We start from the raw sequence: 26,941 nt of genomic DNA, 5'->3' as shown, positions 1-26,941 counted from the left end.
CGGGCCGGCTGAGTGAAAGCCGCCGGCCCAACAGCGCCGGCGCCATCTCCCCCTCCAGGTGTCAGATCTCACTCTCGTAGGTGTGCATGTAGGTTTTGAGTGAGAGGATTTCCGTGTAGCTCCGGCTGGTCTTGCGGTACAGGTCCAAGCCGGTCAGGAGCTCCACATCTCGGACCCGAGCTGTGTGCATCTTCATCAGGTCCTCCACCCAGCGAGACTCCTCCTCTGAGCTCTGCAAGGAGGAGGTGAGGCACAGACATGTCAGCAGTGGTGCTCGAGGTGAAGCCAGGATCGGGTTCGGGCCGCGTCCCGTGTGAACGCCGCTACCGCTCACCTCACAAAATAAACCCGTCAATGGGCGGAGCAAGCTGATGTGTGAGCGGCTTCCTCTATGGACCGGAACCTTCATAGGTTTTGTATGAATGCTTGCCGTCTGCTCCTGACTGATCGTCCTCCCTCTCGCCGAGACATGGATGACTAATAATTCTATAGTTTCAGTCAGCGGGACCATCGGGCCACTGTCCAAACATTCCCACGATCTGTCTCCTGAGATGCTGCGCGGAGGACAGAGTCTACCGATATTGCCGCTACTTTTTCCCCACGCTTTGAACCTCGCTGCTGATGCAATGACGCAGCTAATTTACGTATTTTTCCCGCTTTCACAAGTTTCCTGCCCCCAAAAACCTGAGCACATCACATAATGTGACGTAAATGGAGCTTCCCATCATTCTGATTACGGTAGCCATTTTGTCAGCCTCATCATGGCAAAGACACAGAGGAATGCAGCCAATCGATCTGGCAGTTGTTAAAGGAAATCGAGCCGCTGCACGGGAGCTTGGCCTTAATGAGACAATTCTCAAAAGATCCACGATCATCAACGGGTTCCGAAAGGCTGGACCGCTGCGTGATGAAGAAGAGGGCAGCTCAGCCTCCGGATGGAAGTGAGGAGAGCGACAATGAAGACGATCCAACGTCGGATGACGCAATACTGAGGCGACTCAACGCCGACCCCGAAGGAGATGACTTCAGTGGTTTCAGTGTGCAGGAGGAGGACGATGGTGACCGATGGTGACCTTCCTCGGGGACGATGGTGACCGATAGTGACCTTCCTCGGAGGACGATGGTGACCGATGGTGACCTTCCTCGGAGGACGATGGTGACCGATAGTGACCTTCCTCGGAGGACGATGGTGACCGATGGTGACCTTCCTCGGGGACGATGGTGACCGATAGTGACCTTCCTCGGAGGACGATGGTGACCGATGGTGACCTTCCTCGGAGGACGATGGTGACCGATAGTGACCTTCCTCGGAGGACGATGGTGACCGATGGTGACCTTCCTCGGTGGGCGATGGTGACCGATAGTGACCTTCCTCGGAGGACGATGGTGACCGATGGTGACCTTCCTCGGAGGACGATGGTGACCGATGGTGACCTTCCTCGGAGGACGATGGTTCACTGCTATTTTGTATTTTATTTCTGTTACAAGCTGTGTTTCGTTAAAGCCTGTGTAAAGTTTTTTTGTTTCAATGTACCGGTCGACACCTGCGGCTTATTTATTTACAAAATAAAAAGGTTTTCATTCAGTGGGTGTGGCTTGTAAATGGGCGTGGCAGAGTGCTGCTGCTTACTTTGCAGGTCTCGTGGTTGTCGGGTCTGTGCGGCAGGATGAAGGCAGCGCTGCTGAGTGGACCGCTGCACGAATCTGCCGCCTGTGTGAAGTCCAGGCAGCTGGTCAGGACCACAAAGTAGTGTGTCGGGACGGGGACGGACCCGCTGACGTGCCTGCAGGCGAACAGAAGACCACGCTTAGCTCCTCGCGTGTAACCTTTAGTCTCCTCCAGAGAGCGCTCACTCCAGCTCAAACCACAAAAGCATGGCACCCGGAGAAGATGGCTGCTGTCCTCCAAACAGACAGCGTGTGGGACAGAGGACAGAACCCTAACCAGCCTCAGCCCAAGACACGTGAAGACGTCTACATGCTGCTGGAGCGACGGCTCGTCCAGCAGCAGAGCTGGAACGTGTCTCAGGAGTAACTAAGTAAAGCTGCTGACAGCTCAGAAGCAGGTCCTGCATCAGATAAGCAGCCGAAGCCACAGACAGAACAGAACACCGGAGTCACCTGGTTGAAAACCGCATCCATTCATTATTTCATAACAACAAATGAGTAACAGACTAACATAGTAACAGACTGACAGACTAACAGACTAACAGAGTGACAGACTAACATAGTAACAGACTAACAGACTGACAGAGTAACAGACTGACAGACTAACAGAGTAACAGACTAACAGAGTAACAGAGTAACAGACTGACAGACTAACAGACTAACAGAGTGACAGAGTGACAGACTAACATAGTAACAGACTAACAGACTGACAGAGTAACAGACTGACAGACTAACAGAGTGACAGACTAACAGAGTAACAGAGTAACAGACTAACAGAGTAACAGACTAACAGAGTGACAGACTAACAGAGTAACAGACTGACAGAGTAACAGACTGACAGACTAACAGAGTAACAGACTGACAGACTAACAGAGTAACAGACTGACAGAGTAACAGAGCGACAGACTAACAGAGTAACAGACTGACAGACTAACAGAGTAACAGACTGACAGAGTAACAGACTAACAGAGTGACAGACTAAGAGTAACAGACTGACAGAGTAACAGCCTGACAGACTGAGTAACAGACTGACAGAGTAACAGACTGACAGACTAACAGAGTAACAGACTGACAGAGTAACAGACTGACAGAGTGACAGACTAACAGAGTGACAGACTAACAGAGTAACAGAGTAACAGACTAACAGAGTAACAGACTGACAGACTAACAGAGGAACAGACTGACAGAGTAACAGACTGACAGACTAACAGACTAACAGAGTAACAGACTAACAGAGTAACTTACGCTTTGATCTTCTCGGAGGAGTCTCTGACGCCGTCAGAGTCGTAATCGAAGATGGGTCCAACAAGCAGGTTCATCCCGTTTCTTTCGGTGGCGTATTTCTTCACCAGCGCTCTCTGGAAGTAAGTCCATATCCCTGGGACAGACGGAGAGGGACATCACAGTGACAGTCTGTCCCCACTGGAATCCCGGCCCGTTGTCAGATGACTTACTCTTGAATGCAGGATACATGGGGACAGTGTTGGTGATGAGGACGCCATCGTGCTTCTTGTCCATGGTTGAGGACAATTCTATCAATAAAGACATAGTTTGAACCCTTTTCATTGTTTCTGATTTGTTACTGTTACCTAGACAACAATACAGGACGTGGGACAAAGACTGAAAACCGCTGACGAGCTGCGCTGTGCAACGACGACTCACGTGGAGGGTAGAGGAAGGAGGAAGTGACCTGCTTGTCTGCTCGGTATTTGGTGCAGGATACCGGAGGGACTCTGGAGTCAGCTCGCACACAGTTGGACAGAGCCTCAGGCAGAGGAGACACTTCTACCTGGAGACACACGGAGGACTTATTGTAGGTCCACTAGTGACAGGTTTTCCAACAGGGGGCGCTTGAAGCACACAGAGCGATAAAACCACTCAACATGTGATGGAGAGAATGTGGAAAGGAGGTGAAGAATCGCGTGCAGGCAGGCTGGAACGGGGGGAGGAAAGTATCAGGTGTGCTCTGTGATAGGACGAAGGGACAGGTCTACAAGACAGTGGTGAGGACAGCCATGATGGACGACTTAGAGACAGTGGTGAGGACAGCCGTGATGGACGGCTTAGAGACAGTGGTGAGGACAGCCATGATGGACGGCTTAGAGACAGTGGTGAGGACAGCCATGATGGCCGGCTTAGAGACAGTGTCTCTGAGGAAAAGACAGGAGGCGGAGCTATAAGTGGAGGAGATGAAGATGCTGAGGTTCTCCTTGGGAGCGACCAGAATGGACAGGACTAGAAATGAGACAATAAGAGGGACAGTGAAGGTTAGACGTTTTGGAGACAAGGTCAGAGAGACCAGACTTTGATGGTTTGGACATGTCCAGAGGAGAGACAGGGACTATATCGGTAGAAGGATGCTGAGGATGGAACTGCCAGGGAACAGGACTAGAGGACGACCCAGGAGAAGAGACATGGACGTAGTGAGGGAGGACATGAGAGTGTCTGGTGTTGGGGAGGACGATGCAAAGGACAGGACTAGAGGACGACCCAGGAGAAGAGACATGGACGTAGTGAGGGAGGACATGAGAGTGGCTGGTGTTGGGGAGGACGATGCAAAGGACAGGACTAGAGGACGACCCAGGAGAAGAGACATGGACGTAGTGAGGGAGGACATGAGAGTGGCTGGTGTTGGGGAGGACGATGCAAAGGACAGGGTGAAGTGGAGAAGGTTGGGTTGCTGTGGAGACCCCTCAGGGGACAAGCAGAAAGTACAGTAGTAGTATTTACAGATACATATACACACTAAAATATCGTTTACACCCTACAATGGGTCCCTCTAAACTTATGTGGGGGCCCCGTGGCATGCAGGGAGGCCATCGAGTGAGGATGCTGCCATAGCTGGAGCAGTTGGGGCGGTCAGTGCCTTGCTCAAGTGCACCGTGGCAGTTCCCTGGAGGTAGAGTCCACGCTCCTTTTCTGCCCCCCCAAAAAGGTGGATGAGATGAGACTTCCAGGCTTCAAGCAAACGCTTTGAGGGTGTTCAAATCCGTTTTGGGTCTGTGGACAGCTGGACAACGGGACAGACGGAAAGCCGGACAGACGGCGGGGTGAGCTGTCCCTCAGGGTGTCGCTACACGAGGCAGTCGTGGCGAAGCGTACCTGTCTGCTGGCGGTGAAGGACGTCCAGAGGGGCATGGACAGCGCCTCGCTGTAGCCGCTGATGAAGTCACTGTGGTGGAGGATGGAGTATTTGGTGCGGAAGAGAACAGCAGGACGACCGTGTGGAAGGTTCCTGCTGTCTGAGAGAGGAGGACACGCAGCAGAGGAAACGCAGGTGTGTCTCGGACATGCTTGTGTCCCCGCAGGCTACAATGAAGTGAAGGGACGGCGCCAACCAACAGGTGATGCTAAAGCAACGAGCGTTCTACTTCTACATCAAACACTGACCATCAACGGCTTGTCTGAGTCGCTGGTTTAGCTCCTCCACTTTGTTCTGTAAGAGACAGAGCCACAGTGACTCCAGGTTATAGCCTCGCACAAGGGCCACTTTCAAACCCCTCTGGCCCCTACTTTTTACACCAAACTGCAAAAAGATTGGAGATTGAAATCATCTCTTGCCAGAGATCAACATGGGAATCACAAACAGAAATGACATGAGCAGGGCCGGGTCCAACTCGCGTGCAGCGCAGGCAATGCAGGGCCAAGCGGCGAGGATTCGGAGCCAAGCGGCGGGGATTCAGAGCCAAACGGCGAGGATTCAGCGCCAAACGGCGAGGATTCGGAGCCAAGCGGCGAGGATTCAGAGCCAAACGGCGAGGATTCAGTGCCAAACGGCGAGGATTCAGCGCCAAACGGCGAGGATTCGGAGCCAAGCGGCGAGGATTCAGCGCCAAACGGCGAGGATTCGGAGCCAAGCGGCGAGGATTCAGAGCCAAACGGCGAGGATTCAGTGCCAAACGGCGAGGATTCAGCGCCAAACGGCGAGGATTCGGAGCCAAGCGGCGAGGATTCAGAGCCAAACGGCGAGGATTCAGCGCCAAACGGCGAGGATTCGGAGCCAAGCGGCGAGGATTCAGAGCCAAGCGGCGAGGATTCAGCGCCAAGCGGCGAGGATTCGGAGCCAAGCGGCGAGGATTCAGAACCAAGCGGCGAGGATTCGGAACCAAGCGGCGAGGATTCGGAACCAAGCGGCGAGGATTCGGAACCAAGCGCCGAGGATTCAGAGCCAAACGGCGAGGATTCAGAGCCAAGCGGCGAGGATTCGGCGCCGTTCTGGACCCACATTGTGTGACCTGCATTGACTGATTGCAGGCGAGTTGACTCCAGCTCTGCAGCAGGAAGCAGAGAAGCAGCATTTCAGCTGACGAGAAGAATCAAGCAGGTTATTCCATTTGTATTCTCTTCCTCCCTTGTCTGCTCAACGTAACGTCCGTCACTGCTGGAGTTCTACGCAGTTTTATTTTTATTTTTATTGTGACCGTCACCTGACGAGCATATTCATATTTTATTAGTTTTATTACCTGCAGATCGCTGTTCGAATTCTAACCAGCAGTTAGAGTCTCCATAGTGCAAGATATTGTAGCTGGTTAGCCAAGTAATAATTCATAAAACTTGGTGCTTCCAGGCCTCCTTTAGATTTACTCCTCTGAAGGGTAGATTCTTGCTTTTTTATTTTTCCAGTAGAATTTAGTGATGGCTGAATCCAATGATTGGAAGCAGTTAGAAATTTTTGACTATGGCGCGGCATGTGGGGCCTTGGCGGGCTGGGCCTGGGGCTCAGGGTTGGTGGGCCGGCCTCTTGCTCCCTCCTCTCCGTCCCAGGGAATAATACTCTCCCCCCAAATGGCTGCATATGGGTCGGGTTGAGCTGAAGCCCCTGCGCTGCCTACTCCCGTTCCCCACACACTGGTTCTCTGGGTTGGGGGGTTGCCCAAGCTCGGTGGTGGGGGTGGGGGATGGTGGGCCGTGGGCCGTGCTGGGTGTGCGGGATGGGTGGAGGGTGCTGGGAGTGGGGCGGGAGGTTGTGGGGGGCGTGGTGTTGGGTGCTGGTGGGACGCCGGGCCGGCCCGCTGTGCCCCGTGCCGCTGTGCTGGCCTAGGTTTCGTCGGCTGTGTTGGTGTAGGTCGCCCCCCGGGCCCTGGACTGGTTCTTCTGCGTGTGGCTCTGGTGGGGCCATGGTGGTCATTTTTGGGTTGCTGTGGCTGCTCGGGGTGATCTGGGGGGCTCATGTTGCCATTGTTGGGTCCGGGATGGCTGCCCCGTTCTTAGGTGGAGGTTTCACGCATGCCAGGTCCACCACTCCAGCACCTATCAAAACTCGATCAGAGTTAGCTCCGCCCACAGATCTCTGAGTCAGTGGAGGTTGCTGGTTCAGTGTTTGTGGCTCTCACTATGCTCTCTCTCTTTTTCCTCAGATCTGAGAACTTGGTGATCCAGACTTTCCTCTAGAGGCTGATGTGAACCTGGTGTATTGGGACAACTCTTGGTGATGGTTGGATGGAAGGGGTAGAATTAAGGGGCACAAATAAATCCGTTGCACTCTCTCCTCAGAACACTGTGTATTTGTCACTTTGTGTTTGTCCATGTTGTGTGTTCACTGCGGTGTGCACAGCCCTCTACGGCGGTAAGCAGGTAATAAAACTAATAAAATATGAATAGGCTAGTCTGCCAAGAGGGCAGGTGACGGTCACAATCACTATAAGAATAAAAAGCATAGAATCTAACAGAGACTGACGTTGTGTACGTTGTTACTGTTGAGCACGAATGCAGACAAGGTAAAAAAGAAAGAAAAAATAAAAAGGATGCAGCTCACCGAACAGCGATGCAACATGCATGCTGTGCAGAAGCTTCCACCCCAGCGCCACAAAGACTTAGGGCTGACCTTGTCCTCGCAGTTGCAGCCCAGGTTGTCTGTCCCTGCAGGCAGAAGACCAGCGACCGCTGGCCTGGACGGCTCCTCCGGTACCGCGGGTCTGTAGGGGGGGGATCTGAGCAGGTGGTTCAGACTGCCGTGGGTTCCATTGTTGGGAGCCGGTTTCAGACCCAGGAGATCTGAGTGAAAGGACGAGAGTGGTGAGAAGACAATGTGCAGCCCTGCAGAGAGGAAGAGCAACTCCAGAGTCTCCCTGATGGAAACCTCCAGGAACATCTCGGAGCGTCGTAGGAAGACGAACAAGCGTGAAAGGCTGAATGTCATGTCCAGAACACAGAGCTGGACTTGTTCCAGATGGACAGTCAGGCGGACGCAGTGCATCCTCTGGCGCCGCATTTCAGGGATAGCTGCATGCTAGTAATTAAAGCTTGACCAAAAATAGAGTTCTTACCACACATGACATTGTAAAGTTCAATTATTTCAAAGGCTGGCGCTTTGGTCTTGAATTTAAACGCAGGTCCGTGCCCTAAAAAAATAGTCTGGGAATGAAAGGCAAAGTGATTAGTCATGAAGAACAATCGTCTCCGTGTCTCAGTGACGTCCAACAGCACCTGCATGCTGCTGATCTTGTTGTCGTATCCATGGTCACCAGAGAAGCCGCAGTGTCTCCTCCCTTCAGGAGCCTTCCTGTGATGAATGAGACAGACGTCAATCAGCATCGGCAGGCGTGGACTCACCAGAACCCGACCTCGGTGGCGGAGGGCGGGCCCGTGCTGACCTACCAAGGCTGACCTGAGGTCAGGCATGGATTCAACAGAACCCGACCTGAGGTCCAGATATATCAAGTACTAAACAACCGAGTTCCCGTCATACTGCTGGGGGTTTTAATACGCACTGAACGAGCTGTGGTCAAATCACACAAATCAAAATGATCAAAATAAGACCATCAATAACTTAAATAAGACCATCAATAACTCAAATAAGACAATCAATAACTCAAATAAGACCATCAATAACTCAAATAAGACCATCAACGACTCAAATAAGACAATCAATAACTCAAATAAGACCATCAATAACTCAAATAAGACCATCAATAACTCAAATAAGACAATCAATAACTCAAATAAGACCATCAATAACTCAAATAAGACCATCAACGACTCAAATAAGACCATCAATAACTCAAATAAGACCATCAATAACTCAAATAAGACAATCAATAACTCAAATAAGACAATCAATAACTCAAATAAGACCATCAATAACTCAAATAAGACAATCAATAACTCAAGGCAGTACAACTTCGATCAATCGATCCCCAAACGTTGATGAAGGCGTTCCTGAGTCGTCAGGATGAGACGCCTGAGGCTGAGAATCAAACAGAATTCAATGACTTTACCAGTAAAACATGGCATCCAGCTGCACGCGGTGTGTGTGTGTGTGTGTGTGTGGACACCAGAACCTCTGCTCTGACTCTGAACACATCCTCAGGCTCCCATATCTTTCTTTACTGTCGATGGAAAAGGGAATACTGCGGATCTCTGTTCGGAGCGAGGTTATTCATGCTGCATGTCTGTTGACATTTTGTCAGGGGTGTCCATCCTTACTGATTGATTCATGAAGTACTTGTACTTGTTGTGGTGATGGACTCACACCTGGCCACGTGCCACTTCCTGTCCACCAGCAGGTGAATGTCTTCAATGCGTCGGTTGTTGGCGTAGTGCAGCCTCTTAGGCAGGTGCTGCTTCAGGTAGGGCTTGAAGTGCTGCTCTGCCTTCCTACACTGCAACAGAGCATCCGTCATTAGTAGTCCGGCCGGGCACGACGCTCCTCTTGTTACATTCTACACGTCGGTTTAAGTACTCCTCATCCTTACTGTCAGATTCGCAACAACAGCCTTGGGATCATCTGAAAAAAGAAGAGAGGCACCGGGAAATCTGTCAAAGTTAGTTTACAAGATGTAACCCCCCCCCCCTGCATTATAGGGTTAATAAAAGCATACGATGACGTAAAAGATTCAACTGCACTCAACTTTATTTATAAAGCACTTTAAACAACCAAGAGCTGAAACAAAGTGCTGCACATAAATAATCATATAAAATATGAATAAAAACAGGAAGGAGATGAGACCAGCAGGGATAACGCTTTACGTTGAAGGCGTCCTGCAGCATTAAGTCAATGACGTCCAATAAACATCTGCCAGCAAACACTCAGCATCATGGACTCTCTCACATCTGGGGTTGTTGGGATATCTCGAGCGTATTCTGCCGAGAGACCCCGGGATGAGGATGATGTCGTCCACGTTGCTCATGTAGTGACTGAGGAAGTCCGTGCGTTCACAGTGGGCCTCCTCCATACCTGAGAACATGCAGCAAGCAAAGTGAGAGCCGGTCTGAATCTACACCGGTGTGTGAGCAAGGCACTACAGTCACCGCAGTAGAGTCGGTGCGCATGGAGACAGAAATGTGGTGAATGAATAAATGGCACAGTACAGGTCCTACAGTGTACCACAACTGGGACAAAGTGACAATTCTTGTCCTATCGTATCGTGTCATGTCGTATCGTATTGTGTCATGTCGTATCGTGTCGTATCGTATCGTGTCATGTCGTATCGTGTCGTATCGTATCGTGTCATGTCGTATCGTATTGTGTCATGTCGTATCGTGTCGTGTCGTATTGTATCGTGTTGTATCGTAACGTAACGTATCGTGTCGTGTCTGTCGGGGTAATTCCCTTACATCCTGTGTAATAATGATTAAACGCACACAAAATGAATCGGGCAGACAAGCTTCGATACTTTACCGGTAAGGAGGGACCCTGTTCGCCCAGCGGCTGCGACCAAAAGACCCCCCCACCGGGACCTCACGGCCCTTTTATTAACACGGTGAAAGTAGGCGGTTTTCAGGTATTTACATAGATCCCTACCTCCCCCCACGATAGCCCAGACAAAGGGATTCCTCAAGACGCACATGGGTCCACCATCTTTAAAAGACTCTACTATGTACAATGAAAATTAAACAGTAACTCTGACAGTGTCGCATCGTGTCGTGCCGTATCGTAACGTAACGTATCGTGTCGTAACGTATCGTATCATATCGTGTCGTATCGTAACGTAACGTATCGTGTCCTGTCGTATCGTGTTGTATCGTATCGTATCGTAACGTAACGTATCGTGTCGTATCGTGTTGTATCGTATCGTAACGTATCGTGTCGTATCGTGTCGTATCGTATCGTGTCGTATCGTATCGTGTTGTATCGTATCGTATTGTAACGTAACGTATCGTGTCGTATCGTGTTGTATCGTATCGTAACGTATCGTGTCGTATCGTGTCGTATCGTGTCATATCGTATCGTGTTGCATCGCAACGTATCGTGTCGTATCGTATCGTGTTGTATCGTAACGTAACGTATCGTGTCAACACAAACATGCACATGGAGTGGCAGCAGCAGCGACAGGCGGAGGCAGAGACGGGAGACTGCTGCGACCGAAGCAGAAGCCACGTTGGGAGGGTGTGCACCAAAGTTGGGAGGGTGTGCACCAAAGTTGGGAGGGTGTGCACCGAAGTTGGGAGGGTGTGTACCGAAGTTGGGAGGGTGTGCACCGAAGTTGGGAGGGTGTGCACCGAAGTTGGGAGGGTGTGCACCGAAGTTGGGAGGGTGTGCACTGAAGTTGGGAGGGTGTGCACCGAAGTTGGGAGGGTGTGCACCGAAGTTGGGAGGGTGTGCACCGAAGTTGGGAGGGTGTGCACCGAAGTTGGGAGGGTGTGCACTGAAGTTGGGAGGGTGTGCACCGAAGTTGGGAGGGTGTGCACCGAAGTTGGGAGGGTGTGCACCGAAGTTGGGAGGGTGTGCACCGAAGTTGGGAGGGTGTGCACCGAAGTTGGGAGGGTGTGCACCGAAGTTGGGAGGGTGTGCACTGAAGTTGGGAGGGTGTGCACCGTGAGAGCTAGCTCGCACTGAGCATGTCTGTGTAGCGTTCAAATAAACCGACGCTTCCACGGCGTGAGTTTGCATCATACCGTGATCCCCCACCAGGATGATGTTGACACAGCGATGGAGTTTCATCTGCTTGAGTCCGTCCATCAGCTGACCCACAACCCGGTCGACCACCCTCAGAGGATTGTTCAGCTGAAGCACAGAAAGGTAAAGTCCATCCAGTGGGTTGTGATGAAACGTACAAACACACTATGGGGCTGTTTGCGTGTGAATTGCTCCTGTGTCCACACAAACACAACTGCAGGCAGGCCTCACCTCTGTGCTCATGGGTCCCATCTTGTGTCCGTATGTGTCCGGTTGCTCAGAGTGCATGGCGTAAACGTAGGGTCTGAAACGGGACACAAGTCAGTCGCTGACGAGAGGTTTCTGTCGCTGCTCGCCATCGTTTGGGGTAAGCCCATTTACCAAACGGAATCCATTTATCTGTGGTTCTACACCTGTTTGGTTTGTGTGGCCCTCGGAGAAAAAGTACTGTCCAGCTGGGGACGACAGCATTCCATGAGTTCATCAGTAACTTCACAGCAGAAATTAAAGCGCCTGTGCTGTGTTTGGGTGAGCAGTCAGCCCGTCGGTGGTTCCATTAGCGACTGGTTTTATTCGCTTGCCCCAACAGCCGGGGAACATAACCCTACACCGTCTGCGTGTCGGAGTTCGGTTCAGCCACCGGCTTCTCCTCCCCCTTTCCTCTGTGCGTTTGGGATGTAAAACACATTCCTCACACGGTCAGAAGCTTCAACGGTAAGCAGGCTTCACATTACAGCAGACTCTGGTGCCGCTCCAGGTGGGCGAGCGCCGAGCCGGACTCTCTGGGCGCTCCCTGTGTGACCTCCAGTGGGTGGGGCCTTGGGAGACGTCCACCAGTTCCCCGGTTCGAGTCCCAGCTCAGACGAAATGTGGAGTGTGTGCTGGTGGCTGGAGAGGGGCCAGTCTACCTCCAGAGCAGTGGCGAGGTGGCTTTGAGCAAGGCACCATCCCCCCCAAACTGCTCCGGGTGTGCCGAACATGGTGGCGCCTTCAACCGATGCCCTCTCCGCATGCTAGGGCCCCGATGCATATATGCATGTGTGTGTTTCACGGGGCCCGTTGAAAAAATAATTTAGTTGTGTGCTTGCAGTGCATCAATGACAAGAAGCAGGCGACCTTGTTGCTGACAGTTCTGTGCAGGAAGAGGAACACGGAGGAGTGGCGAGAGGTCACACCCAAACTAAGGACTTTCAACGGAAACAAGACCGCAAGGGCTTTTTTGAAATGCTCCTCTTAGACAGGATGTTTGACTGTACTTGTACTGTAATACATGCTACTGTGTGACTGTACTTGTACTCTAACATTCTATCTAATAAATATATTCATCATCATCATCAAACACCATGTTCTCATAGTCATTTTACAATCTGAGTGTGAAACTAATAGTGTAAGAATAAGGCAAATTATTATCATAAAAATCATTCCATTTGTATTTATTTATATAATAAGTAATAGAACTCTCTCTTGACGTAACATTATAATCAAGAACTTTGGTACTAATTGTGTGTTTTTATTGTGTGGTACTGGAATACACGATCAGCTCCTAATATAATACTGGTTTTATTTAGTACTTTTCTGGACACTCAAAGATTCTTCACATTGTGCATTATTCATTCACTCCATACTTGGTGGTGGTGAAGCCACTAGCCACAGCTGCCCTGGGGTAGATACAGATGCCCTGGGGTAGATACAGATGCCCTGGGGTAGATACAGCTGCCCTGGGGCAGATACAGCTGCCCTGGGGCAGATACAGCTGCCCTGGGGTAGATACAGCTGCCCTGGGGTAGACACAGATGCCCTGGGGTAGATACAGCTGCCCTGGGGTAGATACAGCTGCCCTGGGGTAGATACAGATGCCCTGGGGTAGATACAGCTGCCCTGGGGCAGATACAGCTGCCCTGGGGTAGATACAGATGCCCTGGGGCAGGTTGACAGGAGAGAGGCTCCCGACCACCACCGACATTCACTCGCTCACTGCATTCACACATGAAATGTGTTTGAAGTGTCTTGCCCAAGGACACAACAACAGTTTACACGGGAATCGAACCGCCAACCCCTCGATCATAGGACAACCCGCTCAATCACCTGTGCCACCGTCGCAGGTGGCGCTAAATAAATGTAATAAACCCAAACCAACCAGAGCATGGGGCAAAAGGAGCATTTGAGACAGGGCGAGTGAGAAAGCTGGATCTCACCTGTCCGCCTCAGGAAGGTGGAGCCACTGCAGCATGGTCAGCATCCGCCTCTCCAGCGGGATGGCCCTGAAACACAACAGGCACGCAGTCAACATGAGGGTGGGGGCGGGGCCACTGCGGAACAACGAGCGTATCAAACTCCAAGCGGTTCCTTTAACGCTCGTTAAGCTGAGGGAGTGGAAGGAACCCCGAAGTGACTGTGGCTGTCCAACGGGCCACAGCTGTCAACCATCACTCAGAACAGAGGCCCTGAATGGGGCTGGGGCAGCATTCAGGGCCTCTGGGGGGGTCTGCTCACCCTGGATGAACAGGAAGCAGCTTGTCCTCGTGTACTTGGGCTTAAAACTGACGACAAAGCGTTTTCTCCTCCTGTTTCATCCCTCTTTCCTCTCTCCTTCCTCGCTCTCTGCTTGTGTGTGTGTGTGGGGGGGGACCTCCCAGAAGCAACAATCCCTGCCCCCCCCCTAGCATGTCAGCCCCAGTGTGGTGGTAAGCGCATGGTGGGGTCGGGTTAAGGGTAACACCTCTGCTTTCCTCTGCTTGTGGGTAAACAGGTGACTGGAATCGACTCGTTTAGCGGCGACTCTGCGTCACGACGTTTAAAACGACGCGTTTAGCGGCGACTCGGCGTCACGACGTTTAAAACGACGCGTTTAGCGGCGACTCGGCGGCACGACGCTTAAAACGACTCGTTTAGCGGCGACTCGGCGTCACGACGTTTAAAACGACGCGTTTAGCGGCGACTCGGCGGCACGACGTTTAAAACGACGCGTTTAGCGGCGACTCGGCGTCACGACGTTTAAAACGACGCGTTTAGCGGCGACTCGGCGTCACGACGTTTAAAACGACGCGTTTAGCGGCGACTCGGCGTCACGATGTTTAAAACGACGCGTTTAGCGGCGACTCGGCGTCACGACGTTTAAAACGACGCGTTTAGCGGCGACTCGGCGGCACGACGCTTAAAACGACGCGTTTAGCGGCGACTCGGCGTCACGACGTTTAAAACGACGCGTTTAGCGGCGACTCGGCGTCACGACGTTTAAAACGACGCGCTTAGCGGCGACTCGGCGTCACGACGTTTAAAACGACGCGTTTAGCGGCGACTCGGCGTCACGACGTTTAAAACGACGCGTTTAGCGGCGACTCTGCGTCACGATGTTTAAAACGACGCGTTTAGCGGCGACTCGGCGTCACGACGTTTAAAACGACGCGTTTAGCGGCGACTCGGCGGCACGACGCTTAAAACGACGCGTTTAGCGGCGACTCGGCTTCACGACGTTTAAAACGACGCGTTTAGCGGCGACTCGGCGTCACGACGTTTAAAACGACGCGCTTAGCGGCGACTCGGCGTCACGACGTTTAAAACGACGCGTTTAGCGGCGACTCGGCGTCACGACGTTTAAAACGACGCGTTTAGCGGCGACTCTGCGACACAACGTTTAAAACGACGCGTTTAACTACGAGGAATCGCCGCTACGACCAGCGGAATGTTGGCTGTGGCGTTGTGAGAGCGTACCTACACATGTACGGTATAAATGGAACATACGTATGAAATATGAACATTTCTGAACCACACGTCGGCCTGGTTGCCGGGCAACAGGCTTGCGTTGAAAGACGGGGTCTTCGGAACGAACTCCGTGGTAAAGTGACGACCGGCTGTGTTTGGCGGGTTCGTGAAGTGCAGCTCTAGATAGTCTGGATTAAAAACAGGCGTTTAGCTCATCCCTCCCATATTATGACATACGCTGAAGACATGTCTCTGACGTCGCTGGACAGACGTCCTCGACTGAGTCTAGCTCTATCAGTGCCAAGTGCAGTAAAGCCGCTCTCTATAGGGTGGAGGGGCTGTGACCCGGTTCAGAGAGTAAACAGGCCCATTTGCACTAACTGCTGTAAAAACAAGTCGACACCATCACTCGACTGAGATCGCCCCCCCCTCCTTCAAAGCCTTCTCTGTGAAGACAGATGTGGGCTCCTTTGTGTTCCACAGGCTATAGGTTCCACGCAGCGGGAACCTGAACGGGCTTGTTCTGAGGACGTCCATCATCGCTTATGAGACAATGACTCTGCTGAGGACACATGGACACAAATCATGTGTATTTAACCCTTTACTGAGGCTAACAAGAACAATGCCGGGTGGAATTACATGAAGCACCGAGGACGTAATCTAAAGCACCAAGAACCAGTCCCAGAGCTCGAGGTTCTACACGGAACAGGACATGGATGTTATCATCTAATGTGGAGACACTAGTAACGCTTGTAGAGCCTCCAACATCAACACGGGTCACGAGCCACAGGGGACAAGTGTTTCTATTCAGGAATGTGAGCGTCCACGGTGCCAGGGTGGACAAATGACAGAGCGTCCACGGTGCCAGGGTGGACAAATGACAGAGCGTCCACGGTGCCAGGGTGGACAAATCACAGAGCGTTCACGGTGCCAGGGTGGACAAATGACAGAGCGTCCACGGTGCCAGGGTGGACAAATGACAGAGTGTCCACTATATCAGACAAGCTGCATCGGCCATGTTCAGAAACTGTGAGTCACAGATCTGGTAGAACGAGGAGATTATTTCAAGGAAACACGGTTCATACGTCCGGACGGCATCAGACATGCTGCCTAAGTAGAATCATAGTAGAGGAGAGGGTGAGGAGAGGGGAAGGAGGAGAGAGGGTGAGGAGAGGGTGAGGAGAAGAGAGGGTGAGGAGAGGGTGACTCCAGTCTCTCAAAAAGTCTCTTTAGCAACGAGGAGGACGCTCTTGAATCTTATCTCATGTATTATATACTTTCTTCTTGTAACTGCAGCAGCTATTTTAAGAATCTATTTAGTAAAGTTTTCACTCTTGTGAAATCGGGCTGTCAACTGTGTAACCAACATGACCTCTGCACAACACAACTGATGACCCCCCCCCCAGGTTGTTGGTTACACAGTTGACAGCCCGATTTGACTAGACTAGACTAGCCTGGTCCAGTATCAGACTAGTCTCCTAGTCTAGTCTAGTCTGGTCCAGACTAGACTAGACTAGGAGACTAGTCTGTCTGTAGTCCAGAGCTGTCCTGTATTCAGAACGTATGCCACATTATGACGCAACAAGCACGCTAAGAGACACCGCTCAATTTTCCATTGCAAACATCAACAGCTTTATCCCAAATGTTTGCTGGCTGTCTTGAAAGACAAGGTGATGTCAAACAAGAGTCAACATGAGCCAGTCTTCTGAGGCTTTATTTATTTATTGTTATTTTATTTTACATTTATGAAATTGGGTTGTACATCGCTAATGCAAGGCTTTGAAATGTATTCAGGGAAATAGTTTTGACTGAAAGTCAGAAAAGTCTACTTACACAGGCCAGAAGAAAGTCGCCGCCTTGACTCCCTGTTTCAGCGCGGTGATCCAGATCTAGGAGAAACACGGGAGCTGAATGTATCAGTGTGAGGTTAGCGTTAGGGTTAGCATGAGGACGGTGCGCTCCGGTAGCCCACGGAGGACCGCCCATTCGTGTGGGTATAGAGCGTCTGTTAGGCCAGTCCATCTGACAGTTTGTTTTTTGGAAACTCTTTGTAAAAGCAATGGTAACTTCTAGTTATCAATGCAGTTATAACTCAGAGTAGAGGAGTAGAGGAGAGTAGAGTAGAGTCTATGCTTACTGGCTGTCCTCCCCACCAACGATGGTTGACTTTCTCTCTACTCCTCAGGGTGAAGGTCGCGTTGAACACTGGATCATACATGGAGTTGCCAATGATACCGTGAGACTCTGGGTAGAGACCCTGGGAGGAACGACAGCGGACTTCAGGCCAATAATACAGTACAGAATGTGAGCTTAACTGTAAAGCGCTTTGGGCACCACAAAGGTGTAGAAAACGCTTTATAAGTGCAGAACATTTACCATTTAATTCAGAACTTGAGTATTCTTATTTTCCCTGTGATCCTTTCGAGCACTGGGCTTGATTGTTTTACTTGTATTGTGTACTTACTTATGAGTATTTAGCTCTACTACTTCTCCTGGGTCGTCCTCTAGTCCTGTCCTTTGCATCGTCCTCCCCAACACCAGCCACTCTCACGTCCTCCCTCACTACGTCCATGTCTCTTCTCCTGGGTCATCCTCTAGTCCTGTCCTTTGCATCGTCCTCCCCAACACCAGCCACTCTCATGTCCTCCCTCACTACGTCCATGTCTCTTCTCCTGGGTCGTCCTCTAGTCCTGTCCTTTGCATCGTCCTCCCCAACACCAGCCACTCTCATGTCCTCCCTCACTACGTCCATGTCTCTTCTCCTGGGTCGTCCTCTAGTCCTGTCCTTTGCATCGTCCTCCCCAACACCAGCCACTCTCATGTCCTCCCTCACTACGTCCATGTCTCTTCTCCTGGGTCGTCCTCTAGTCCTGTTCCCTGGCAGTTCCATCCTCAGCATCCTTCTACCGATATAGTCTCTGTCTCTCCTCTGGACATGTCCAAACCATTAAAGTCTGGCACACCTGATACTTTCCTCCCCCCGTTCCAGCCTGCCTGCACACGATTCTTCACCTCCTTTCCACATTCTCTCCATCACTCTGCTCTGTTGACCCGAGGTACCTGAAGTCCTCTACCTTCTTTACAGCTATTCGTCTATGGGCGACGGTTGTTGAGCGGGTCGTCCTATGATCGAGAGGTTGGCGGTTCAATTCCCAGCTCCGGCACATGTGTACACTGTCGTTGTATCCTTGGGCAAGACACTTCACCCGCGTTGCCTGTGTGACTGTAGTGAGCGAGTGAATGTTGGTGGTGGTCAGGAGGGCCGATGGCGCAAATTTGCAGCCTCGCTCCTGTCAGTCTGCCCCAGGGCGGCTGTGGCTCCAGGAGTAGCTTCACCACCACCAAGTATGGTGTGAATGAATAATGCACAATGTGAAGCGTCTTTGGGTGCCCAGAAAAGCGCTAAATAAAATCAAGCATTATTATTATTCCTTGTAGATTTACTGTCCCCCCTTCACCTTCTCATTCACACATGTACTCTGTCTTACTGCTGCTCACATTCATTCCTCTCTTCTCTAGAGCAGATCACAATGTCATCTGCAAACATCATACTCCAAGTATCTTCCTGTCTCACCTAATCTATCCATCACCATTATCGTATACACTATTGTACCGCCATATGAATATTTAGCTCACTTCTACTTAACTGTATTTCAGAAGGAGGTATTGCACTTTCCCTTTTGCTTCATTTGGTTTCTGAATGCACCATGCTGTACTTCCTAGCTACCAGAGTACTTATGGTACATAATGGAGTTTAATGTAGGAGTACTAGCCTATCCCAGCTAATTTTGGGTGGAGACGTGGTTAATCTGTAAGGATTCGCCAGATTATCAGGGACAAGTAGAAAGGGAACCACCAAAAGACAAATGCACATCTCAGGGGGACGGCTCCCGTCCACCCTCCTCACAGCGTGTTCAGACAGGAAGTGCTGAGGGGAAGCAGGAACGGATGAACGTGGGCAAAAGGTAGGGTGGAGAGCCAGGAGGGACAAAAAGCTCCAAACCGGAAATACCCCGAGATGGACATTAAAAACAAATATGACATTAAAAATGTGTTTAATTATAAAAGGAAAACAAGACAAATTCATTAATATAAAATAAATAAATCCCATTCATGCAGGATTTAACTGCACTACTATTAACTCCGTTACACCAGCAGTTAATCTCGACTTGACATTCTAGAGTACCCAGTACACCTCTACAGCTTATTTTTTGTTGGTAGGATGAAGCCGGAGAACCTCGAGAGAACCCATGCAGACATGGAGAGAACATGCCCCGGGTCCTCAGGTGTATGGCTGCCCAGGGCCTTCATGTCACAGTACTGCCTAGTACTGGCTGTTTCATTTTAAAATACAGATAAAGTTCACAACTGCGTATATTTTACGACACCCAAATGTGTTAACTTATTCAGATGAACTCAGGAAATAGCATGGATGCCCTGATGACCGGCCATATCAATAGATTATACTGCATCAATAGAACCGTAGTACACACGTTGGCTAACATCCGTTAGCCCACTAAATACAGAGGTCACTGATGGCTTGATGAAACGTGTTCAATAGGATGGGAGAAGAACTTCTGTAGTACTGAGATCTACTTTCTGATAGAACTGAGGCTGACGAGTATTAATGCATCGTGAAGTACCCGCCATACCGTAGCCAGCGAGTAGAGGTTGGGGAAGGTTTTGGTGGGGTAAACAGGCCGAACGTAGGGAGCGTGGGTTCCACATGTCCCTAGACGGAGACACATAATATCACAAGATCAAAGTCACTGAATTTGTCTGTTGATTGTCAAAACTCCATAAAGCAGCACGTCTGGCGTCTGTCCCTCTGGTCAAACAGCACGTCTGGCGTCTGTCCCTCTGGTCCAAAAAGCACGTCTGGCGTCTGTCCCTCTGGTCAAACAGCACGTCTGGCGTCTGTCCCTCTGGTCAAAAAGCACGTCTGGCGTCTGTCCCTCTGGTCAAACAGCACATCTGGCGTCTGTCCCTCTGGTCAAACAGCACATCTGGCGTCTGTCCCTCTGGTCCAAAAAGCACGTCTGCCGTCTGTCCCTCTGGTCCAAACAGCACGTCTGGCGTCTGTCCCTCTGGTCAAACAGCACGTCTGGCGTCTGTCCATCTGGTCAAACAGCACGTCTGGCGTCTGTCCCTCTGGTCAAACAGCACGTGTGGCGTCTGTCCCTCTGGTCAAACAGCACGTCTGGCGTCTGTCCCTCTGGTCAAACAGCACGTCTGCGGTCTGTCCCTCTGGTCAAACAGCACGTCTGCGGTCTGTCCCTCTGGTCAAACAGCACGTGTGGCGTCTGTCCCTCTGGTCTAGGACAGATAATGATAAACCCGTCCTCAGACACTTACTCAGCTTCTCGATGTTGGGTATGACGGTGTTTCCTCTCTTCACGTAAGAAGCTCGAAATCCATCCACTGATAGAATGATGAGTGGAGGACGCACAAACCTGCACGCACACACACACACGCACACACACACACACACACACACACACACACACACACACACGCGATGATTTACATAAAGGTTTCTTTAGAATGTCTTTATTGTCCTCTATTTGTCATGGACAGACCCAGCAGGGCATTCAGCCATCTTCATCTCCTCACACTCCTCCTGCAGCCAGGACGCATCTCCTGCAGGAAGGAACAACACAAACGTAAAGCCTCCAACGACAGACCATCACTTTTTACACGTTGGTTTTGGAAAGAAATATATATTTTAGGGATGTCCCGAGCGGATCACGAGCTCGCAGACTCGATGGGAGTCGGACGTTACCTCCCGATCAGGACTCGGATACATATGGATCGTTATTGTCATGACCCTTTATCAGATCTGGAGTTGCGCTGTGGCTCAGAGTGAGACCTCTCTGCTACAGAAACGGCAGCAGCGGCGTGACATCACTTCCTGTGACACTATTGGTTGAATGCTGCTAAACAGGAAACAGCTTGAAGCTCGTCTGTCTGCGCTGTGGACGTATTCTGAAGTGGACGACAACAACCTGGCGATTGAGCTGCTGTTCATTTTATTTTAAATATTCATATTTAGTATTTCCTGCTGCACTAGTCCAAGTCCACAGTGAACAAAGTACTTTATTTATTACTTGAATGTTCGAGCTACGCCTCAGAGGAGCTCTGTTTAAGAGTTAAATGTTGAAATAAGATGATAAAATAAAAAATAAGGGACATCCTGGATCCGCTTCTTCCCTCGTCTTAATTTTTTTATGTATTAAAGAAGTATCGGATCGGGAATCGGTATCGGTTCAAAATCAAATGACCCGGAGGCAAAACAAAACAAAAACCGGATTGGGACCCCCCCCCCCCCCTGGTTTTAATAATTGTGGTTAAAACCAAACTTTTTCATAAATTTATAAAGAACCGCCCACAAACGCATTCTCCGCATCCAGACTCAATAAGATAGCATTTAGATTAGGGTTGGGCGATATGGACATCCCTAATATGTATATATATATATATATAAATATAAATATACAACAGAGCAGAGTGATGGAGAGAATGTGGAAAGGAGGTGAAGAATCGTGTGCAGGCAGGCCGGAACGGGGGGAGGAAAGTATCAGGTGTGCTCTGTGATGGGACGAAGGGACAGGTCTACAAGACAGTGGTGAGGACAGCCATGATGGACGGCTTAGAGACAGGTGAGGACAGCCATGATGGACGGCTTAGAGACAGTGTCTCTGAGGAAAAGACAGGAGGCGGAGCTAGAAGTGGAGGAGATGAAGATGCCGAGGTTCTCCTTGGGAGCAACCAGGTTGGACAGAATTAGAAATGAGACAATAAGAGGGACAGTGAAGGTTAGACGCTTTGGAGACAAGGTCAGAGAGACCAGACGTTGATGGTTTGGACATGTCCAGAGGAGAGACGGGGACTATATTGGTAGAAGGATGCTGAGGATGGAACTGCCAGGGAACAGGGCTAGAGGACGACCCAGGAGAAGAGACATGGACGTAGTGAGGGAGGACATGAGAGTGGCTGGTGTTGGGGAGGACGACCCAGGAGAAGAGACATGGACGTAGTGAGGGAGGACATGAGAGTGGCTGGTGTTGGGGAGGACGATGCAAAGGACAGGGTGAAGTGGAGAAGGCTGGGTTGCTGTGGCGACCCCTCAGGGGACAAGCAGAAAGGACAGAAGTAGTAATAGTAGTTGAGAGATCAAGACAAGATGTCCACAACACCTTCATTTATGGTGAAATAAACCAGAAGGTCGATCCAAACCTTCACACAGAGTCTTGTAGTTGGTGCAACAGTCTCCTCTGGCCAGACAGTCATCAGAGCAGTGGCAGGCGTGATGCTCCTTTCTGGTCTCCCCACACCGGTCTCTGCTGCACTCGTAGCCCCCGCCTGTGTACGGCAACACAGGAGGGACAGTTCAGCCCTTAGACCCATAGGGAGTAGAACGCCAGAACCTCCAGGCTGAGCGTCAGGATAAGGATCGATGTCATTCAATCAGCCGGCGTAACCCTGACAACGCGCACAGCAAAGTGTCCGTCCCTGTTCACCGACAAATCAGGAATATTTCTGCACCCACAATGCAAATGAGTGGAAATGACGAAGACGCAAACACCAAGGCCGAAGTCGAGCACCGAATCCTTCCAGGGACAGAGACAGCGTACCTGTCCTGAGACACAGGTGGTCAAAGTCTGAGCAGCAGCCGTTGTAGGTCTTACACAGGTTGTCACAGCGACAGTTGGGAGGCTCCGCCTCCACCAGCTCGAAGCACCTGCTCCTGCAGGAGCCGGAGGTCGGCAGGTAGGGAGGCGCAGGGCGAGCTGAGGGCGGAGACACGGACAGTCAGCTCTACAACACCTCCCTGTACGAAGCTGGAAGCACACACTTACTGATTATCGATCAATAATTGTTGCTATGGATTATTTGTTGTTATTGATTTGTTTTCTGATGCTGGGGTAGACTGTGAGGTTTACAGCTAGCTACAAGTATGTAGCTTGTAGCTAGCTGTAAACCTGACGTGCTAGCTGTAGCTTGTAGCTAGCTGTAAACTTGACGTGCTAGCTGTAGCTGGTAGCTAGCTGTAACTTACTCTGGAGTCACAAACAGAATCCCTGGGATCACAGCGCCCCCTGCCATGAGGCAGGAAGCCTGCGTGTCTCACCTCAGGCCTCTTTTCCAGCCGTTTAAGGATCGATCAGCACAAGAAACACGTTTCACATAAACACTACATTATATACATCAGCTGAACTATGGTCATTTACTTTATATAACTGTAGTACGGGCGGCACGGTGGCGGAGTAGTTAGCGCTGTCACCGCACATTAAGAAGGTACCGGGTTCTAGCTGTGCAGAGTTCGTATGTTCTCCCTGGGTTCTCTAGGTTCTCCGGCTCCTCCGTCCACCCTGACCCATCGACTCCTCCGTCCACCCTGCCCCATCGACTCCTCCGTCCCCCCTGACCCGTCGACTCCCCCGTCCGACTCCTCCGTCCACCCTGCCCCATCGACTCCTCAGGCCCCATCGACTCCTCCGTTCACCCTGCCCCATCGACTCCTCCGTCCACCCTCCCCCGTCCGACTCCTCCGTCCACCCTGCCCCATCGACTCCTCCGTCCACCCTGCCCCGTCGACTCCTCCGTCCACCCTGCCCCATCGACTCCTCAGGCCCCATCGACTCCTCCGTCCACCCTGCCCCATCGACTCCTCCGTCCACCCTCCCCCGTCCGACTCCTCCGTCCACCCTGCCCCATCGACTCCTCCGTCCACCCTGCCCCATCGACTCCTCCGTCCTCCCTGACCCATCGACTCCTCCGTTCACCCTCCCCCGTCCGACTCCTCCGTCCACCCTGCCCCATCGACTCCTCCGTCCACCCTCCCCCGTCCGACTCCTCCGTCCACCCTGCCCCATCGACTCCTCCGTTCACCCTCCCCCGTCCGACTCCTCCGTCCAAACCTGGTGTAGAAGTACTTCATGGATGTGGAGGCAGTAACTTTTACTACATTTATTACTTCAGCTTTGACGGAACTACAAACATCTTGATATTAGAATAATAACTGATGACTGACCATCCTCTGTCGCCAAGGAGACACCCCGCCACACACACAACACAACGGTGGCGTTGTCCAGCAGCCGACAGCGTGAGACGCCTCTGCTTGACTAAAGACACTTTGGACATGTGAGCCAGAGACAGACTGACCTGAACGCTGCACTCTGAACAACATGGTGCTTGTGCAGCAGCCTGGGAAGGACCAAGCTCTCAACCGTGTGTGTGCGTGTGTGTGTGTGCGTAGGTGTGTGTGTGTGTGTGTGGAGGTGTGTGTTTGTGTGTGTGTGTGTGTGTGTGTGTGTGTGCGTGCATTACTTGCTGGCTGCAGATGCAGGCAGAGATCCTGGATTCTGCATTTTTTCAGGCTGTGAGAGTGCTACACATTTTTAGGGTCTCGGACCGGCAGCAGCGTGTCTGTCTCGGACCGGCAGCAGCGTGTCTGTCTCGGACCGGCAGCGTGTCTGTCTCGGACCGGCAGCAGCGTGTCTGTCTCGGACCAGCAGCGTGTCTGTCTCGGACCGGCAGCGTGTCTGTCTCGGACCAGCAGCGTGTCTGTCTCGGACCGGCAGCAGCGTGTCTGTCTCGGACCAGCAGCGTGTCTGTCTCGGACCGGCAGCAGCGTGTCTGTCTCGGACCGGCAGCAGCGTGTCTGTCTCGGACCGGCAGCAGCGTGTCTGTCTCGGACCGGCAGCAGCGTGTCTGTCTCGGACCGGCAGCAGCGTGTCTGTCTCGGACCGGCAGCAGCGTGTCTGTCTCGGACCGGCAGCAGCGTGTCTGTCTCGGACCGGCAGCAGCGTGTCTGTCTCGGACCAGCAGCGTGTCTGTCTCGGACCAGCAGCAGCGTATCTTCCCCACGCCCGGCCCAGAATCCTTCATGCGGGTCCAAACCCACGCCACTGCTCCGTGCTCACGTCCTTTATCTCCGTGGAAACGTGTGATCTTCTCAAAGGGCCATTTCACTGCTCTCATTGGATCCGCAGCAGGAAGACAGGCAGCGCGTGTCTTCATGTCTTCTGTCCTTCGACCTTCTGCAAACACTCCTGCAGGCAGTGCCACGCATGTTCTGCGTCGTACTGATCTCCTGACACGACGCCAAGGTCATTCGTTCAGGTCGGTACTCCAGAGAGGTGACGCAGGTTAGTGCGGCAGCGTTCTCCGGAACCCCTGAAGAACAGTTGTGCCCATCGGTTGACCTCTCTGGGGTGATTCCGTCCAAGCTGGCCAGCGTCCTTTGATGTTTGTTTACAACGAGTCCCTCCTTCCTCAGTTGTTCAGGACACCCGGACAATGCTGCGTGGACGGACTTCTCGTCCTCGGCTTAAGTTGTCCTTTCATTTGAAGACATTGTTCAACTAGTTGACACTACTTTTTCTTGACATTTCATTCCCAAATGAATAGTGAGTCATTTAGAAAATAAGTTGCAGATCAATAATAATCAATACAGAGACCAACCGCTAGATAGGACCGTTACATACAGCCTTTAGATAGAACCTTTAGATAGAACCTCTATAGATAGAGCCTTTAGATAGAACCTCAAGATAAACTGTCTTGTAAAAAGAAAACTCTGCCCACGTTTCAGTCTTTTTAAAATCCCTGTCTGTGCAGGATGCTCAGAATGTTTGTTTGTTTGTTTGTTTGTGTGTTTGTGTGACGGGGGATGGGTTCTGTGTACAATCACACAACAACAATTCATTAAATCCTTGAATGAAGGAAACGCTCACTTTGCTCAAATGATGCATCAGAAGATGGATTCTTGAAAACCTGACAAAGTGCAGGCTGAATGAATCGAATCAGAAACAATAGGGGGGGGGGGGGGGGGGGCTACCTGTCTCAAGGTCACCCCCACCAGGCCAACATTTGAAAGCTCAAGGTCAAATGTCTGAAAGATGACGAGCATACTCACGCTCTGTCCGAGACGTCCCGTCCTCTCCGGAGCGCTTGGGCCGATCATAGACAAACCCCACACAGATGCCATTAGAACCGAGGACGGACAGGATCCACACCAGCTGGGACGAGGACGAGGACGAGGACAACGACAACAACATCAGGAAAGTGCTGACTGCTGGGGCTCATTAAACCGAGGACGGACAGGATCCACACCAGCTGGGACGAGGACGAGGACGAGGACAACGACAACGACAACGACAACGACATCAGGAAAGTGCTGACTGCTGGGGCTCATTAAACCGAGGACGGACAGGATCCACACCAGCTGGGACGAGGACGAGGACAACGACAAGAGCGTCATCAGGCTCATTAGGAGTCTCCTATTCTAGGAGGACAGTTCTATCGAGGGTAACTTGTCATTCTGCTGGGGGGGGCGGGGGGGGGGGGGGCTGATCAGAACAGCAACGGCCCAAATCACAACAGACAGAATGAAATGGATCAGAGGGCGCATTGATCGGAGCCCAGCAGGAGGAGGTCCAGTCATCCAGAACCACGAGGCTTTCTGGGAGGCTCTGTCCTGGGGCAGGTCGGGTTCCTGTCTGCGGGTTCCTGCTCTCTGGAACCCGCAGACAGGAACAGAACATTCAGTGTGACGCACACAGAACCGATAATCTGATTGTCTGAACAGATTCATTTTAGATCGTTCTCCAGCGACAGAAGCGGCCGAACGCGTAAAGGCGCACCGCGGCGCGTAACGCGGAGCGGCGCGCTCCGGCTGGAAGCCGCGGTTTACCGTACCGACTCTTACCGTACCGGTGTGCGCAGCAACAT

General features: G+C 51.5%; 1 protein-coding gene across 1 annotated transcript; it reads right to left on the bottom strand.

Annotated features, from left to right (window-relative positions):
- Window positions 1-61: 61 nt before the first annotated feature.
- Window positions 62-26,941, bottom strand: enpp2 (ectonucleotide pyrophosphatase/phosphodiesterase 2). The gene is made up of 25 exons (XM_068756399.1): window positions 26,924-26,941; window positions 26,127-26,229; window positions 22,843-22,998; window positions 22,445-22,570; window positions 20,788-20,848; window positions 20,564-20,661; window positions 19,861-19,940; window positions 17,346-17,465; window positions 17,042-17,097; window positions 13,702-13,767; window positions 11,738-11,810; window positions 11,506-11,614; window positions 9,719-9,844; window positions 9,363-9,394; window positions 9,142-9,269; window positions 8,095-8,170; window positions 7,935-8,022; window positions 7,493-7,662; window positions 5,059-5,194; window positions 4,771-4,910; window positions 3,331-3,457; window positions 3,123-3,200; window positions 2,914-3,046; window positions 1,631-1,784; window positions 62-232 (listed from the first exon to the last, which is right to left on the bottom strand). The coding sequence occupies exons 1-25, from the start codon at window positions 26,939-26,941 to the stop codon at window positions 62-64; spliced, it is 2,625 nt and encodes an 874-aa protein (XP_068612500.1).

The sequence above is a fragment of the Brachionichthys hirsutus genome, chromosome 3, assembly GCF_040956055.1.
Source record: "Brachionichthys hirsutus isolate HB-005 chromosome 3, CSIRO-AGI_Bhir_v1, whole genome shotgun sequence".
Classification (NCBI taxonomy): domain Eukaryota; kingdom Metazoa; phylum Chordata; class Actinopteri; order Lophiiformes; family Brachionichthyidae; genus Brachionichthys; species Brachionichthys hirsutus.
This window is presented reverse-complemented; position numbering and strand designations above follow the sequence as displayed.

Coding starts and splice junctions, on each gene's coding strand:
- enpp2 (XM_068756399.1), bottom strand. Junction 11,811..13,701: donor CACCTTCCTGAGGCGGACAG/GTGAGATCCAGC, acceptor GTCCCGTTTCAG/ACCCTACGTTTACGCCATGC. Junction 3,047..3,122: donor CATGTATCCTGCATTCAAGA/GTAAGTCATCTG, acceptor CGTCTGTCCCAG/GGATATGGACTTACTTCCAG.